We start from the raw sequence: 16,316 nt of genomic DNA, 5'->3' as shown, positions 1-16,316 counted from the left end.
ACATCACAGGCAGGAAGGACCTAATTATGTGTGTATGTTGTATACCTAAAGTGCTCTTTAACGTAGATCAACTTACGATATATTGAAGTGCATTGAGGTGTTTGACTTAGAATAATTGGCATTAGAGCAGTTTATTTTTCAACATAAAATGGACAGTTTGCTTCATTGTTAGAATTCAACCAGAATATTGCCAAGTTGGTGCAAGGAGTGAGCCTAGATTGTCTGTTTCCCTTGAGCGAGTGTTTCTTCACTTCTCCTTGTGAGTACTGAGGACCCGCCAGTCAGGGTACATTTCCATCGGAGATGTGAAGTGTGTTGTACTTAGAGATCTGAAACGAGATGTGTGGCTGGAGCAAATGTGTCTCTGAGCGACTCTGCTAACGGTCATCTTCATTTCCTCCTGTTTTCTAGTCTGTTTACGTGATGATGCTAAGGAGCTGGAGGGAGGTGAGTTCACAGTGATCTGCGTGGAAACTGAAGTGGCAGCAGCTTCATGTTTTTGTTGACTTTGCAGATGATAATTTGGACTTTTTAATGTCAGAAGAATCCATAGAAGCCATTTTAACTGTTAGGCACTTGATATGCTAAAACTCATTATATCAGAATTTGGTAACTGCTCTGCTATCAGAGAACATAGCATGGAGAAGAATGCTTTATTAATCAATGAAAGTTAGAAAGGGATAGCTTTGTTTGTGTAGTAAAGCCTCATTTACAAGTGATAGATACTCTATTGTTTTAAGTTATTAAAGGAGTGTAAAAACAGAATTGTATTTGAGTCTATTCAAGATAAACAGTGGCTTCATCAAGAGCTTACTCCCATTTGAAATAATCTAGACACAGGCAGACTGTAGCTAGAATGGGAGCTCCATCACTGGAAGATGCTATCCCACTTGACCATCCTTCTGTTTGATTCTAGGCTCAAGGTCACTTTATAATCCAGGATAGTTAGTAGAGGCTCCAATGGTTATGTCGAGGGTCTGTGAAGGGGGAAAAGAGAAAAAAGGCCAGCCGCAGCTTTTAAAGATAGTATGTATGTAGAGATACCAGAAAAAATGCTCTTCCACTTGTTGACCAGGGTTCAGGTGCATTGCCCCCAAAAGATACCAGGGACTCCTTGAAATTGCTTTAGCTGGTGTGTTGCTGTCTCTAGTGAGCTTGGGGCTTGTTGTTAAGAAGGGGACAGCTGCCTACTGTGCTAAGCAGCCAGCCATCTCTCCTACGATAGTCTCGTTGTTCCCTCTCTGTGTGCAGGCTCTCCTGCCATCCGTCATACAGGCCCACAGGCCACAGTGCCCAGTGCTTTAGGAAGCGCCCAGTGCTTTAGGAAGTGCTTGCTTAGTCAAAGTCCTAGGCCGAAATGTGCACCGCTGTTGAAGTACCGTTCGCTCCCAAGCAGCGATTCTGTAAAGGTAGAATTGAAATTCCTTTCATTGGTTGGTCAGATAGAAGGACTGGAATGTCTCCTTTACTCATTTTAGAGAATGGATCATCTCCTGAAACAGGATTGTCTCACAGAAGCCTTGGCTCTTGCGTGGTCTTTCCATGAAGGAAAGGCAAAGGCAGTCGTGGGTAAGTCAATAGATGCTGTGGAGTTGGAAGTGTCGTTGTGAAGAATCTTTCCATAAGGGAAATTTACTACGAGAACAAATGGAAAGCACACTGATAAGCTGTTAGTCTAGTGGGTGTGAGATATCCCCATTATGCAGCATTTGTAATTGTTGTAATTGAATGTGTTGTTAGCGTGGGTTGTGAATGGGAGACCAGAACCCAGGTTACCTTCTGGAGTGAGCACTAACTTTTGTTTCCTGTTGGACTTGTTTCTCTAAAGGGCTATCGGGGGATGTCAGTAAGAGGAAGGCTGTTGTCGCGGATCGGGTATGCAATACAGATTTGCTTTTTGTGTTTGCAAGTGTCTTTGGGGGTGATCAGGCACATGGCTGTACTCGAAGGTGGGTCAGGCTATAAGTCCCAGGTATGGTCTGCAGTGCTGTGTGAAGTCTTACCACTGCCCTCCCCCATGAAGATGGTAAATCAGTGAAACAGTCAAGAGAGCACAGAGGAGAAGGATCCTTGGGAATCTAGAGTCATGAGTGGTTTGTCCATCCTCTGCGGGGAGGATTCCTGAGGCACTTAACTCCAGGTTTTCATTTCATTTTATACCACTGAGGTCTGGAACATACAGACATTTCTTAGGAAAGATTAGCAAATTAATACTAGCTCTTCATCTCAGAGAATTAGGGAATAAAGCCACTGAAATCCCAACTGTGTTTTTTTTTTTTTTGGTTTTTCGAGACAGGGTTTCTCTGTGTAGCTTTGCGCCTTTCCTGGAACTCGCTTTGGAGACCAGGCTGGCCTCGAACTCACAGAGATCCGCCTGGCTCTGCCTCCCGAGTGCTGGGATTAAAGGCGTGCGCCACCACCGCCCGGCCCAACTGTGTTTTTAATACAATGATGAAGCATAATTCAGTATTAACCATGCATGTTAAATGTTGAACAAATGTAGCCATTCCCTTTGATTCTGACACAAAGCTGTTTTTCCTATAGATGGTAGAGATCCTGTTCCATTATGCAGACCGGGCTCTGAAGAAGTGCCCAGACCAGGGGAAAATCCAGGTGATGGAGCAGCATTTTCAGGTACACATGTCAGCTCCCGATGGCCAGCTGCAGATGCTCTCACGCATCCCCTTGGCCCTGCCCACTGACTTCCCGGTTTTGGCTGTTAAGCATCCTTTAGTGTCGAGAGAGTACTGTTTCAGAGTTTGCAGGGAAATTGTACAAGACTGAATTTTAAAGAAGTGTCTAGTAGATGGGAAGAGACAGGTGAAGTGCTGCTCCCTGCTGTGTGAAGGAACACACCTGTGACTTGACACCTTACTTACCGTGGTGACATTGCTAACGGCTCACATTTATATTAACTAGGGTTGTTAAGGAGGGAGTGGGCTGCTGGGGTTTAAATTTAGTTCCCGAAACACCTGTGACTCAAGATATACATATAAGATAAATATATGCATGTATATGTATATTACAGCCTATAAAATATGTTAATGAAAGATATTTAGATTATCTTAGAGCTTAATGAAAATGCAAGCCAAGGAACAGCTTAAAGATATGCATATGTATTATGCTGGCTTTCCTGTTTGCAGTGATCTTCAGTTATTTTTGTGGTAAATCTGTTTACAACAAACCCCTACAGTGGCAGCTCTCTTCTGTCCCTGTATTGTGTGTGTGTGTGTGTGTGTGTGTGTGTGTGTGTGTGTGTATAGAATGCACATTTATCAAATTGAGAGCCTTTCACATATGGGGCAAATACTTTGTTTTTGTTTGTTTGTTTTTGGTTTTTCGAGACAGGGTTTCTCTGTGTAGCTTTGCACCTTTCCTGGAACTCACTCTGTAGCCCAGGCTGGCCTCGAACTCACAGAGATCCGCCTGGCTCTGCCTCCCGAGTGCTGAGATTAAAGGCGTGCGCCACCACCGCCTGACTACTTTTTTATTTTTTAAAGATCTATTTATTTTATGTGTATGAATATCTTGCTTGCATATATGTATGTGGACCATGAGTCCGTGGAAGTCAGAAGAGGGTGTTGGCTCCCCAGGGAACCAGAGTTACAAATGGTTGCCGGCCGCTATGTGTGCTGGGAATTGAATTGAATTCGGGTCCTCTATATGAGCAACCAATGCTTTTAACCACTGAGCCACCTCTCCAGCCCCACGGGGCAAATACTTTAGCACTGAACCACATTCCCTAGCCAGTCTTAAGTTTCCTTTAAATAAATATTTAAGTATCAGGAACAGCAAACTTTTCTAAAAAGAGCTAGATGGTGAATTTTAGAGGTTTTAAGTCACAAATGGTTTCTGTCGCTCCTTTCCTCTTCTTTCTCCTCCTCCTCTTGTTGCTAGAAACCAAAGTGAGGGCCTGGCACACACTGAGTGCACACTGCCGTGGTGTATGTGTAGAATTCAGAGACAGCTCCTGGGGGTTCTCTCTTCCCACCATGTCTGTCCCGTGGCGTGAGCTCAGGTCATTAGGTTTGGTGGCAGGCGCCTTTACCTGCTCAGTCACCTTTTTGGTCCCCACCTTTCTTGTTTGTATGTCTGTTTTGAAGCAGGGTCTCACAGTGTAGACCTGGCTAGGCTGGAACTTGCCGTGAAGACCAGACTGGCACTAGAGTCATGGAGATTTGCCTGTCTGTCTCAGCCTTCCAAGTGTGGGGATTAAAGACGTGTGCCACCAGGCCTCGCGAAGAACCAATCTTCGTTGTGACAGGATGTGGCCCATTGGCTTGACTATATGTCTCTTGATTTCATATAAATTAAACTCTACATAACAATAAGTACAATATATGTGGTTCTTCCTGTTTTAAAGATAATAGTTCAGCTGAAATTGTGTGTGTGTGTGTGTGTGTGTGTGTGTGTGTGTGTGTGTGTGAGATTGATTTTTTGAGACAGGTTTTCTCTGTGTAACAGCCCTGGTTGTCCTGGAACTTGCTTTGTAGACCAGGCTGGCCTCAAACTCACAGAGATCCATCTGTCTCTGCTTCCCAAGTGTTGGGATTAAAGGCATGCCCAGCCAGCTGAAATATTTTTAATATATAAATGGGAACATTTAAAATAAATTTAGGAATTTTGGTTTTCTATAGAGCAGGAACTGATATTGTTATTATTGTTGTTGTTGTTGTTATTATTATTAAATACAGGGTCTCACTGTGTAACTGGCTGGTCTGGGATTTGCTATGTAGACCAGACTGATCTTGACCACACAGAGTTCTGTCTGCCATTGCTTCCCAAGTGCTGGATTTTGATATTGGTATTTTTATATCTCTGTTTGATGCTTAGAACTTAGATATGGCAATTACGAGCTGCCTGGTATAGAGGAGCATTTGGTTTCCTGATCTGCACTGTTCTTGGCTAAGGCCTTATTAAATTTGTCAGTAGAGAGGGATAAATGAGTTCAGATAAAGTTAGGAAATAAGTAACCTGAGGATGAAACTACAAAGCAAAAAGGAAGAGGGTGGCGTAGGAATAATAACTCATATGCATTGATGTTTTATTGGCCACTTGAGGTGGCCCAGTGAGTGCAGTGGGAGCCCGATGACCTGATTTCGTCCCTAGATCCCACGGGTTCTGACTCCAAAATGTTCTCATCTGACATCCACTTGTAAGCCATGGCACATGCATGTGCCCCACCCCCCACATCTTGTACACATATGTACACATACAGTAATAAAAAATATGCTGTGGAGTGTAGATAAAGACAGTTTTAATGTTTTCATAAGAATACACTTCATCAAGAGGTGGTGAGGTAGTATTCTTTGAAAGTATGTTTGGTTAAAAAGAAGCATCCATTAGGGAAAGATGGGGGAAATTAATTGAGAGGGGAGCAGAGACAGAGACATATGTATTCACACAAAGCACAATGCTGGGGACCAAATGTCCAACACGTGAACATGGGTGACGTTTTGTATTCGCACTATAACAGTTTGTAAATCACAACACCTACAGCTATGGAGAGAGGTATTTACCTAAAGTTAGGTGCTAGAAGAATGCTAAGACTTCAGAGGAGAACAATACAGTTCAGGTTTTGCCCTCTAAAGTACTAAGGAGTTGAGCCAGCCAACCAACCAACTAACCATCCAAGCAAACAAAACAGTGATCATTGACATAGACCCACTGAGCAAATGCTGCAGGGGCAGCAATCAGAGTGGGTGACTTTCATTTCATTGAGTTCTCACAGTTCCATGAAGTGTAGACACCACATTTGTCCTCTTTTTATCTGAGGAAATGTAGAGATTAAGTTACTTTCCAGCATAGTACTGCCACTGAAGTGGTAGAGCATGGACTCAGCTCTGAGTCAGTTCCTGACTTCAAAGCCCGGTGCCTAGCAGCCATTGTTCAGAGCCAATAAAAGAAAACATAGATGAGCAGGAATGAATTAAGTAGATGATCGTGAAGGATGATTTCATGGCTGGCTATATACCTAGTGGAGTGCTGGCCTGGCCAGCATCCAGCCCTGGGTTTGTGTTATGTGAACTGGGTGAGGTAGCACACATCTGTAAACACAGCACACAGGAGGTGGAGGCAGGAGGATGGATCAGAAATTCAAGGTCATCTTTGGCTATGTAGCAAGTTCAGTGCAGCAGCCTACATGGGATCATCTCAAAATTTAAAATAAAATATGTCTTAGTTTGGATTTTTATTGCTGTGAAGAGACACTATGACCACGGTAACCCTTATAAAGGAAAACATTTAATTGGGGTGATATGCTTACAGTTTCAGAGGTTCAGTCCATTATCATCACCACAGGGAGCATGGCGGTGTTCAGGCAGATGTGGTGCTGGAGCTGAGAGTCCTACATCTTGCAGGCAACAGGAAGTCAACTGAAAGTCATGAAGGAGGCTTGAGCAAGAGAGACCTCAAAGTTTGTCCTCACAGTGACACACTTCCTCCGACAAGGCCACACCTCCTAACAGTGCCCCTCTCTTTGGGGGCCATTTTCCTTCAAACAACCACAAAATAATTCTAGTAGGCACTTAATCTTTTTGTTTCTAATTGGCTAGTGCATGTCATATGATAGACTCTATTACAAACCCTTTGCCTTAATCTATTTAGTGTTATGGAAAAAATCTAAAGCTAGTTACTTTATAAAGGAAAATAGATCCATTCAGCTTTTTTTTTTTTTTTTTTTTTTCAGTGTGAGAGCATAGCACTGGTATCTGTTCAGCTTTGGAGGGTTTGTGTTAAATGGCACTGTGATGTCAGTAGGGTGTATGTGAAGTTGTGCACACAGAACAGTACTCCAAAGATTCTGGGTTTGTTTAAGCAATTTGTTTGCTCTCATGGGCTCCTGTGAGGAAAAAGATTATTTCTCTTAGAGACCGAATTAACCTCCCACCAGACTGCATCTCCTAAAGTTCAACCATCATTCAGCACCCCTACACCGGGGACCAGGCTCTGAGCAAGCACTTTGGGCAGAACTTATTAAAGCAATGCATCATGAATGCACATCAGCCCATTTGATTCTTGGCAGAACTCTCCAAGGTAGGTACGGTGACTGCTCACCTCTATATTGACATCGGGGCACAGAGAGGTGAGTCAAGTCCTTTCGCATCACAGAGCTAGTAAACAATGAAGTTAGCAATTGGACGTAAGCATTTGACTTCGGGGTTTGCATCTGGAGTGCTTCTTTTCATGAGCACAGAACATAGTTGGAAAAGTCCATATGTCATGTGTTAGAGAAATTAGACCTGGAGTCCAGCATATATGACATGGATGGCTACAATATAATTATTCACATCTTATGACTCAGGATTAGAACCCCAGGTATTCTAAACCTCAGAAAACACTCTGAGCCACGAGTAATAGTAATACTTGAGTAGCTTTGGATCAGTGTGGATGCCTGAACATCCGTACACAAAGGAGATTCTTCAGCCTCTTATTAGTTCTCTCTTAATGTCTTCATATATAAGGGTGTTGTGTAGCTGGAAGTTTTCCTGTGTCCTGCTTGGCCCTGAGGTCCCACAGCCGAGTATAAAACAATCATTCAGAGGCTTATATTAATTACCAACTGTATGGCCTATGGTATTCTTGCTAGCTAGCTCTTTCATCTTAAATTAACCCATTTCTGTTCATCTATGCTTTGCCATGGGGCCGTTTTGCTACCGGTCTTCTGGCATCTTACTGCTCCTTGGGCTGCCAGCTCGAGGTACCCCCCCTCCCCCGCCCCCAACTCTGCCCTTCTTTTCTCCGTATCTCTGCCTCTAAGCTGCCTTGCCATATAAAACAGCTTTATTTATTAGCCAGTGGGAGCAACACATATTCACAACATACAGAAAGACATCCCACAGCATTGTTGTTGGTTTTTTTTTTCCCCTGTACCGTCAACTTACTGCCAGGGCGAAATACAGAGTTTTTAGTAAATATTTTGCTATAATACTATGTGTATGTAGAAGCAGCTTTTGTTATCCTCATTTCCTCCGAAGGAGCACTGAGACTCGGCTGCCCAGCTCCAGACCTCAGGATCCAAAACCAGACACAGTAGATCCCATGCCCCTTTCTACCAGTTTGTAATGTCATACCCATAAATAATCTTCACATGTATGTATATGTGTATGCAGTATACATGTGTGTGTGTGTACCTTCTGACCCCAAGTGTTTATCAGTGGTTTAGCTAAAGATTTAGCTTGTCAGAGATGGCACCAAAAATCAAGACTGAAAATGACCTTATAAGAAAATCCAATCAAAATAATTATGAATAAACATAACAAGATTAAACATTAGATTCAAATAAATTTTGTTTACTAGATCCAAAAGATCTAGCTAGATAGGAGTTTAAAAGTTTTTTTTAACCTAATATGTTCACCCCTAGTACCTTGTTAACCACCCACCACACTCCCTTTGAGTTTCTTCTTCTAATGGCTCTCACCCTGTTTTCATGTGACCCACAGAGTAAGGGTTGCTCTCGTCCACGTAGGTGGGGGGTTAGTTACTGGAGGGAATGCCTCCCTCCCACAGCAACATTAACTGCTAATAGCCCTCAGCAAATGTACGTCCGCACCTATGAAGACGTTCCGAAGGCTTCAGTCTGTTCAGATCTAGTAGTCCATTCCCTGCGCCATGGGCTCTTGACCAGGTTTACAGTACCAGAGCAGGCCTGACATCCAACCAGGACTGGGTAACCCCTTACCAGTCACAATGCTGTTGTACCAAGGGCACATCCTGCACAGGGTCCACCCTGAGTAAGACTAAAACACTCCCTCCCGTCTTCTGGCTCTCACACTCTTCCTGGTGCCCGCTGAGCCTTGGAGGCGACGATGTAGACGCCTCATTTGGGGCTAAGCACTTGCCAGTCACTCTCCCGGCTCTCGAACCCGTTATGATCTCCGTGTTAACTACTGCCTGCTGCAGCGAGAAGCCTCTCTGCCGAGGCTGAGGTGGGAGCAGCATGTGTAAGTGGACCACTGCACACGCATGGATGACCTCGTGGACTTGTTTGTAGCACACAGCATCCATGAGATCAGAAGGTGCTGACTGTGGTGAAACACAACTCCCAAGTTGCAAGAGGCTGAGATCTGAGGACATTCAGTTTGAGGCTGTCTCTTGTTGCTTCGTGATTTTTGTTTGTTTTGTTTTGTTTTTCGAGACAGGGTTTCTCTGTGTTGTTTTGGTGCCTGTCCTGAATCTCGCTCTGTAGACCAGGCTGGCCTCGAACTCACAGAGATCCGCCTGGCTCTGCCTCCCGAGAGCTGGGATTAGAGGCATGCGTCATCGCCTCCTGGCTTTTTTTTTGGGGGGGGGTGCTTAGTGATTGAGGCCAGTCTGGTGTCCTAGCAAGATGAGAGGGGAGAGGAGGAGGAAGGAGAAGGGGAGAGGAAGTAGGAGGTGGTGCATCTACTGTGAAATGAAGCACTGCTGATGAAGTACCTCTGGATCTATGCCCTTCTACTGTTTGATGTATTCAGATAAAGGGAGGATGGTTTCTGACTGGGAGGGACCGTTTCTCTGGGTTTTTTAAATTGTATATTATGGTATTTTCATACATGGACCTGTGTGTGGTAGGGTTTGATTGTATTTCCCAATTGCCCTCTCTCCTCCTCCTCTTCCTGCTCATCCCTCTTCCTACCCCCCCTTCTACTGTGTGTCTCGTCTCTCGTCTTCTGTAACTGCCTGCAGACCCTCAAGGAGAAGTAGAACCTGCAGACCCCTCCCCTCAGCAGTGAGTAAACTGCCCATAAACCCGCAGGAAGAGGTGGGACCCTCTTCTATGCCGGGACAGAATGTCGATGGGCCAAGTCTTGAACAGGTCTCGTATAGGTCGTAGCAGCTGAGACTTCAAGAGTGCAGTGACCATGACATGCTTAGAGGCCAGTGGTCCACGACACTCCCCTTGCCCCCCTGGCCCTCACATTCTTCCTGATCCTCTCCTGCAGTGTACTTTCGAGCAGGTGGTGTAGAATACCCCGTTTAGGACTGAGGATTCAGCAGTCACTTGTTCTCACAAGAGTATCTGCAGTAACCACCACCTCTTGCAAAACACTTCTCTGACCAGGCCCGAGAGCAGCGGTAGCTTTGGTATCAGCATGAGTATGCAGAAGGCAAGTTGACGGGTACACCGTGCCCAGTTAGCAAAACAGCCAAAGTAGCTTCCTCACTAGGAACAGACTTGTCCAGGTTTACTGTACCAGACATGAATTCCCTCCTGTAGAGCAGGCCTCAACTCATTAGAAAAAAGCTGCTTATCCACATAATTGCACCAATGGGTGGGCGCGCCTTGACTGGCTGGCTGGCCCAGTGTAACTTGAAGGACCCACAGCTGAGTAAGGCCGTTGATGACGGCTCTCCCCCTCAGCCTGCGTAGCACATTCTAGCACTGTGAAGTGCCAACAGGGAGGCAGCTTCCAGCTCAGTTCCAGCTTTGTTTCTTTATGTCCTGCCACCAAAGCACCAGGTGTCTTGCACAGTAGGGTCTTACCTTCTAGTTCCCAGAGGCAGTCAACAGCAGTGGCCATAGTCTCTGTTGTTTTGGGGAACCCTTAAAAGGGCCTTTCTGGTCAACAGCTCATAAAGCGTAGTCCGCCCCTGGCATCGAGATTCCTTCCTTCCTGGCTTCCTGTCTGTGACTGTGTCATCTGTGTCTGTCTGCCTCTGCTCTGTCTTCTGTGTGTGCACCTGCGTGAGTGTGTGCACAGGGGTGAGTGTGCACCTGCGTGAGTGTGTGCACAGGGGTGAGTGTGTGCACCTGTGTGAGTGTGTGCACGTGGAGGCTACACACTGGTCCTGGGTGTCCTCAGTTGCTCTCACCTTAGTTTGAGACAGGGTCTCTCACTGAACCTGGAGCGCCCTCGTTTGAGTAGACTGACTGGGTAGCCGTCCCCGGGATCCTCCTGTCTGTGCCTCTCCAGTGGGCTGGGTTTATGCATATGTTGCCATGCCCAGCTTTCCCGTGGGTGTTGGGCATTATACTCAGTTCTTGGCTTGCATGGCAAGCGTTTTACCAGTTTAGCCATCTCCCCAGACCGCTGGGGTTTCCATATGATAGCTTGATGTTCTGGGAGTGGCTTTCTCCATCTGTGCCCAGGACTTAGGAATAGTACTTAAGGACTTCCTTTGCTGGGTGAGATCATTTGAGTTGGCATCTAGGCTTGCTGCACTTTCATCTTTAATCCCAGTTCTTAGGAATCTGAGGCAGAAAAATCATCGGTCCAAGGCCAGCCAGGGTCACTGAGTGAGACCTTGCCTCCAGAAAAACAAAATTTAAAAATAAAGCTATTATCGGAAACAGGAAAATGAACCAACAACTAGTTAAGATGGCGGTGGTGCTAATTTGTGTTCTGTCAGCAGGTGGCGCCCCATGCCTGCTGCCAGCATCCTCTTTTTCTTTGGAGTCAGTGTGTAACGCTGGTCAGTAGTTCCACCTTCCTCTAGGGGCCAGCCAGTGGGATTTTGAAGGTATTCTGTTGAATCTGTAGACTACTTTTGGTAAGATAGCCATCTCCATAATATGAACTATGTCAGCTCAGTGGCATGGCAGACTTCCTCAGTGCCTGGTGTCTCCTACGATGTCTTTTCTAGCGTCTGAACATTGCGGAGGCCCTTGCCTCCTTGGTTACGTTTCTTCCTTTCTTCTTCAGTTATGGATGGGTTGTGTTTCCTTTCTCAGAAAATTCATTATTGGCATATATAAAAGCTGATCGTGTGTTTTGATTTTGTGTCTTGCAACTTTATTGAAAGTGTTGTCAAATCGGGCAGTTTTCTGGCGGAGCCCATGAGGTCTTTTCCGTCTGTCATCTTCCAAATAGGGACAGTCTGACGTCCCTTTTGCACCTGTTTTATCGGGGAAATTGTTGTGTTTAGTATTTTGTTTTGTTTGTGAGTGTGGCATGTATGTGTGTCCTTGTCTGGTTTTGCAATCAGAAATATCCACTTCTTAGAATGACTTGTGTAGTGTCCTTCCCTTCCTGTCTGAGGGACAGTTTGAGAAGTCTTGGTAGTAGATGTTCCTAATGGCCTAGTAGGCTTCAGACTGACGCCGTCTGGTCTTGGACTAGAGCCTGTGTGGAACTTCACCACTGTCTCAGTTACATTGTTTGTTATAGGTCTGTGTAAATTGTTGGTGGTATCTGGCTTTAATTTGGGCATGTTGTACGCATTTAAAAATTAACACATGTAGTCTGACTTTACTTTGGGCCGTCAGCTAACAAATAATGACATAGAGACTTACTAATTATGAAAGCTTGGCCTTGGCTTAGTCTTTTTCCCAACTAGCTCTTAAAACTTAAATTAACCTGTTTTTATTCATCTAAATTTGTCACATGACTCGATTACCTCTCTGTACCATATGTCCAACTTCTTCAGGGTCTTGATGGCATTTCTCTTGCTCCTAGATTCATCATCCCCAGTTCCTCTCTCTGCCCGGAAGTCCCGCCTATTCTCGCCTGCCTAGCTATTGGCCATTCAGCTCTTTATTAAACCAATCACAGTGACACATCTTCACAGTGTAAACAAATATTCTGCAACAAACACAACTCTTCTAGGTATTTGCACTTTTGAGAGTCTTCATTTTTACAGTATTCCCTAGTGATCTTCTGTATTTTATTGGTAATAGCTCTCGTTCACCTGTAATTTCATAAATTGGGTCTTGTCTGTCTTGGTTTTGGTTGGTTTGGCTAGGGAATAGTAAATCTTGTTAATATTTTCAAAGAACTAGTGCTGGTTGACTTTATGCCTTGTTCCTAGTCTCTGTTTCGTTTATTCCTGCACTAACCTTTATGTTTGTGGCTGTCTGCTTATTTGGTCTTAGTGGCTTTTTATTTTTTCTAGAGGTACATCATTCAGTTGCTAACTTTGAAATCTGTCTGATTTTTTGACGGGAATGATTAGAGCTGTAAGCTTTCCTCTTAGGGTTGCACTGAACCGTCTCCCCAGCCCTGGATCTTGTCTTTGTATTTATTTATTTACCTTCATCTAACTTCTTTCTCTGTGTCTTAATTGGTTAGTTAAGGCCTTTCGCGTGTAAGATTATTGTTGAGGTCGTTCAGGTGGTGATTGTGTCTGGGTGAATCATTGGTAGTTTTTTCTTCTCATTTGTCTCCTGGGTGATTGATTGATTCATCCTTGCTGGGCTCCGTTACTTGTTTTTCAATTTTCTTATTCTCTTGTGTAGAGAGTCCCTGAAGAATTTCCTCCAGTGCTGGCTCCGTTGTCAAGAAGGAAACACTCATTTCTCCGTCAGTTTGAAGAGGGAGCTTGGCTTCATGTCACAAGCTTAGTCGACAGTCACTTTGTGTGCTTGAAATCTGTAGAAGCCATGTCTTCCTGGCTTTCAGTGTTGGTGACGGATCTGATGTTATCCCAGTGTTTCTGCCTCTGTGTGTGATTTGAAGCTTTCCCCTTATAGCTTTCAGTGTCATTTCTCTGCTTTGTATTTTTGACATTTTGCTATGATATGCCGTGACTAGGTTCTTCTGTGGTCACATCTAAATGTCTTTGGGTTTGGATGTCTTTCTCTAGCTCTGGGAAATCTTCACCATATTTTCATTGAATAAATTGTATATACCTTTAGACTTTATCTCATCTTCTGCCTCATGGCTTCCTTGAGTGGGTCTCTTGAGCATATCCCAGAGTTCTTGGAAGTTTGGGTTGTGACTATTAATTGCTTTTATTTACATCTCTGTGTGCTGTTGTCTTGACGTCGTCCCCTATACTGGAATCCATTCTTGGGCTTGATCATGTCTCTGGTGATATTTTCGGCTGTTTAGTTTAGTTTGGTTTTGTTGCTGTTGTTGAGACATGATCTCAGGATGTAGTTCTGGCTGGCCTGGAACTTGCTCTATAGAGCAGGATGACTTGAATTTATAGAGTTCCATCTACCTCTGACTCCTGAGTGCTAGGGTTGAAGGTGCACTATCACCTTGGAATTGCTTTTACCAATAACTTTTAATTTTTTACTATTTCATACATATATTTATTTTGATGATACTTGCCCTGCCCCCTCTCCTGTCTCCTTCTACAAGCCTGCTTCTTCCTAGTATGCCCCTGGCTTGTTGTTTTTGAGTAACCCACTGAGTTTAATCAGGGCTGTTTGCACATGCAGGGTGTTTACTGGATTGTGGGGAATGTATCAGTGCTGAAGAAATGACTCCCCTTCTCTCACAGCCATTAACTGTCAACAGGGCCTAGGATAGGGGTGAGGATGGGGTGGGACCTCATAGTCCTCCCCCATCCATGCAGACATATTCCTAGGCTGGATCTAAAGTTTTTGTGTTGGTTTGTCCATGTATTTGTTTGCTTGTTTGTTTGTTTTTTTGTTTTTCGAGACAGGGTTTCTCTGCGTAGTTTTGGAGCCTGTCCTGGACCTCACTCTGTAGACCAGGCTAGCCTCGAACTCACTGAGATCCACCTGGCTCTGCCTCCCAAGTGCTGGGATTAAAGGCGTGCGCCACCGCCACCCGGCCTCGTCTGTGTATTTTATTCTTTGATTTCCCCAATTTCTGTTTGGTTCTTTTTCAGCATCTCAATTTTCATGACAAATTTTTCTTCATGGTTTCAAATGTTATCTTCAAGCTAATGATTCTTCTTTTTTTGAATATTTATCTTATGTGCATGAGTGTTTTGCCTGCGTGGATGTCTGTGCACCATGTGCATGAAGTACCCAGGGAGACCAGAAGAAGGTGTCAGATCCCTTAGAACTGGAGTTTCAGACTGCTGTGAGCCACCATTGGGTGCTAAGAATTGGACCCAGGTCCTCTGCAAAAGCAGCCAGTGGTCTTAGCTACTGAGCCATCTCTCCAGCCCAGTTACCCATTCTTTTATCTGTTTTGATATCTTTCTTGTCTAGAGTCTAAACTGATTTATAACTTTCTTTCTTAGTATGAGTTGACACTGTTTTATTCATCTGCTTAGCAGTCCCTATGCCTGGCTTTTTCAGTCATCTCGTTATCTTTTAGTACCGAGAAGTGGTCAGCCTAGGGGGTACCGTATTCATTTATTTATTTATTTTGTTTTTGTGTGTGTTCTTTTTGAGTATCTGTTGGATGTACGTATCTTCTGGGTTTTAGTTTTCCTCTTTTTCTACTGACATTTATCTACTTATTTATTTAGTTATTAGTTAAACACAAGTCATCCTGGTGAATTGTCCACTTGGATTTATGCTCAGGGAGAATCCGAGTGCAGTGACGAACACTCACTGGCTCTGCAGCAGTCCTGTGTGATCGCAGGAGGACACACTTGTCACTCGTGTCCCAATGAAGTCCAGAGAGAGCAGCATTGGGGTCCTGGTTGGGGGGATGTCGTTTGTAGGTATCAGTATTCATGTAGTACCATAGGAAGGAATGCGAAGGTAGGAATGAGCAGGAACGTAGAAAGAGCTGTGGATTGATGAAAGAGCATCTTCAGGGTTTGTGAGAGCAGCGTTCCTTGAGCTGTGTCTTCAAATTGCTGGTCTCCAGGTTCTATATGGAAAGGTCATTTCACTAAGGATCTAGGAAGCATTGTTAGCTCTGGCATTGAATGTCACTGGGCGTAAATCAGGCTAGCCTGAGAGGTTTCTGCTCTCCCAAATGACAGGTCTACTTCCTGGCCTTTTCTTTATTTTTAGAGCCGCCGCGTCTCCCTGTGTCATTTCGGGCCATTTCCTTCCTGTGTGTGTGTGCTCGTTCAGGATGGAGATGCAAGTGTTTTTATTTCAGGAAACGTTATTGAATTCCCTGTTGAGCTACCGGCTCTGTTCCAGCGCTTTCATTTTCTTACTTGGGATTCCAGCCACGCACACACCAGTCCTCTTCTTCCTGCTTCCTCTTGCTCTCTCCCCGCTTCCTGCCTCTTTTATGTCCTCTGTCCCAAACACTTCACTCACGGCTCCATACATCAATGTTACTTTCTAAGAACACTTGAGATGAAGTTCTACTTTTCTTTTTTGCCTCTAATGGTTTTTAAAATAGATTCTGCCTGGGAAGTTTTAGGGTCTTGCTACAGGCGTTGGCAGTCCCTAGTGGCACTCATCCATGGTACGTTATCTCAGGAGATGTGCAAATGTTTTATTTTAAGCACAGCTTTAAGGGCGGCTTTCTCGGTGGTACTTTGGAGGAGCTTGGAATTTGTTGCTTTCCCATGACCAGTGGGCTTTTCCCTAAAATCACTACCCTAATTTCTTGGCCTGGGCGTTCCCATTCTAAGGAGGTAGTGAGAGTTGTCTGTTATCAGGATCCTAGGGACAGTCTCAGAGAGTACAGATTTATCCCACCTAGCCATGAGGCACAGCCTTCCTGCCCATCCCTCTGTGCCGGGGGTAGGTTTTTCTCTCCAGCTTTCCATTTATTGAGGTT

The 16,316-nt window shown here is 44.5% G+C and overlaps 1 protein-coding gene across 5 annotated transcripts in view; it reads left to right on the top strand.

Moving 5' to 3' along the window:
- Positions 1–16,316, top strand: part of Vps8 (VPS8 subunit of CORVET complex) — a 236,527-nt gene that overhangs the window by 65,340 nt on the left and 154,871 nt on the right. For all 5 annotated transcript variants that reach the window (XM_052740097.1, XM_052740098.1, XM_052740099.1 and 2 more), the window contains 4 exons: positions 412–447; positions 1,479–1,569; positions 1,829–1,875; positions 2,545–2,634. In XM_052740097.1, the coding sequence (XP_052596057.1) occupies positions 412–447; positions 1,479–1,569; positions 1,829–1,875; positions 2,545–2,634 (264 nt within the window). The remainder of the gene's footprint in view (positions 1–411; positions 448–1,478; positions 1,570–1,828; positions 1,876–2,544; positions 2,635–16,316) is intronic.

This window comes from Peromyscus californicus, unplaced genomic scaffold (assembly GCF_007827085.1).
Source record: "Peromyscus californicus insignis strain IS unplaced genomic scaffold, ASM782708v3 Scaffold_16__1_contigs__length_79575227, whole genome shotgun sequence".
In the NCBI taxonomy this organism is placed as follows: domain Eukaryota; kingdom Metazoa; phylum Chordata; class Mammalia; order Rodentia; family Cricetidae; genus Peromyscus; species Peromyscus californicus.
The sequence above is the reverse complement of the archived record's forward strand: the minus strand, read 5'-3'. Positions and strand labels throughout refer to the sequence as shown.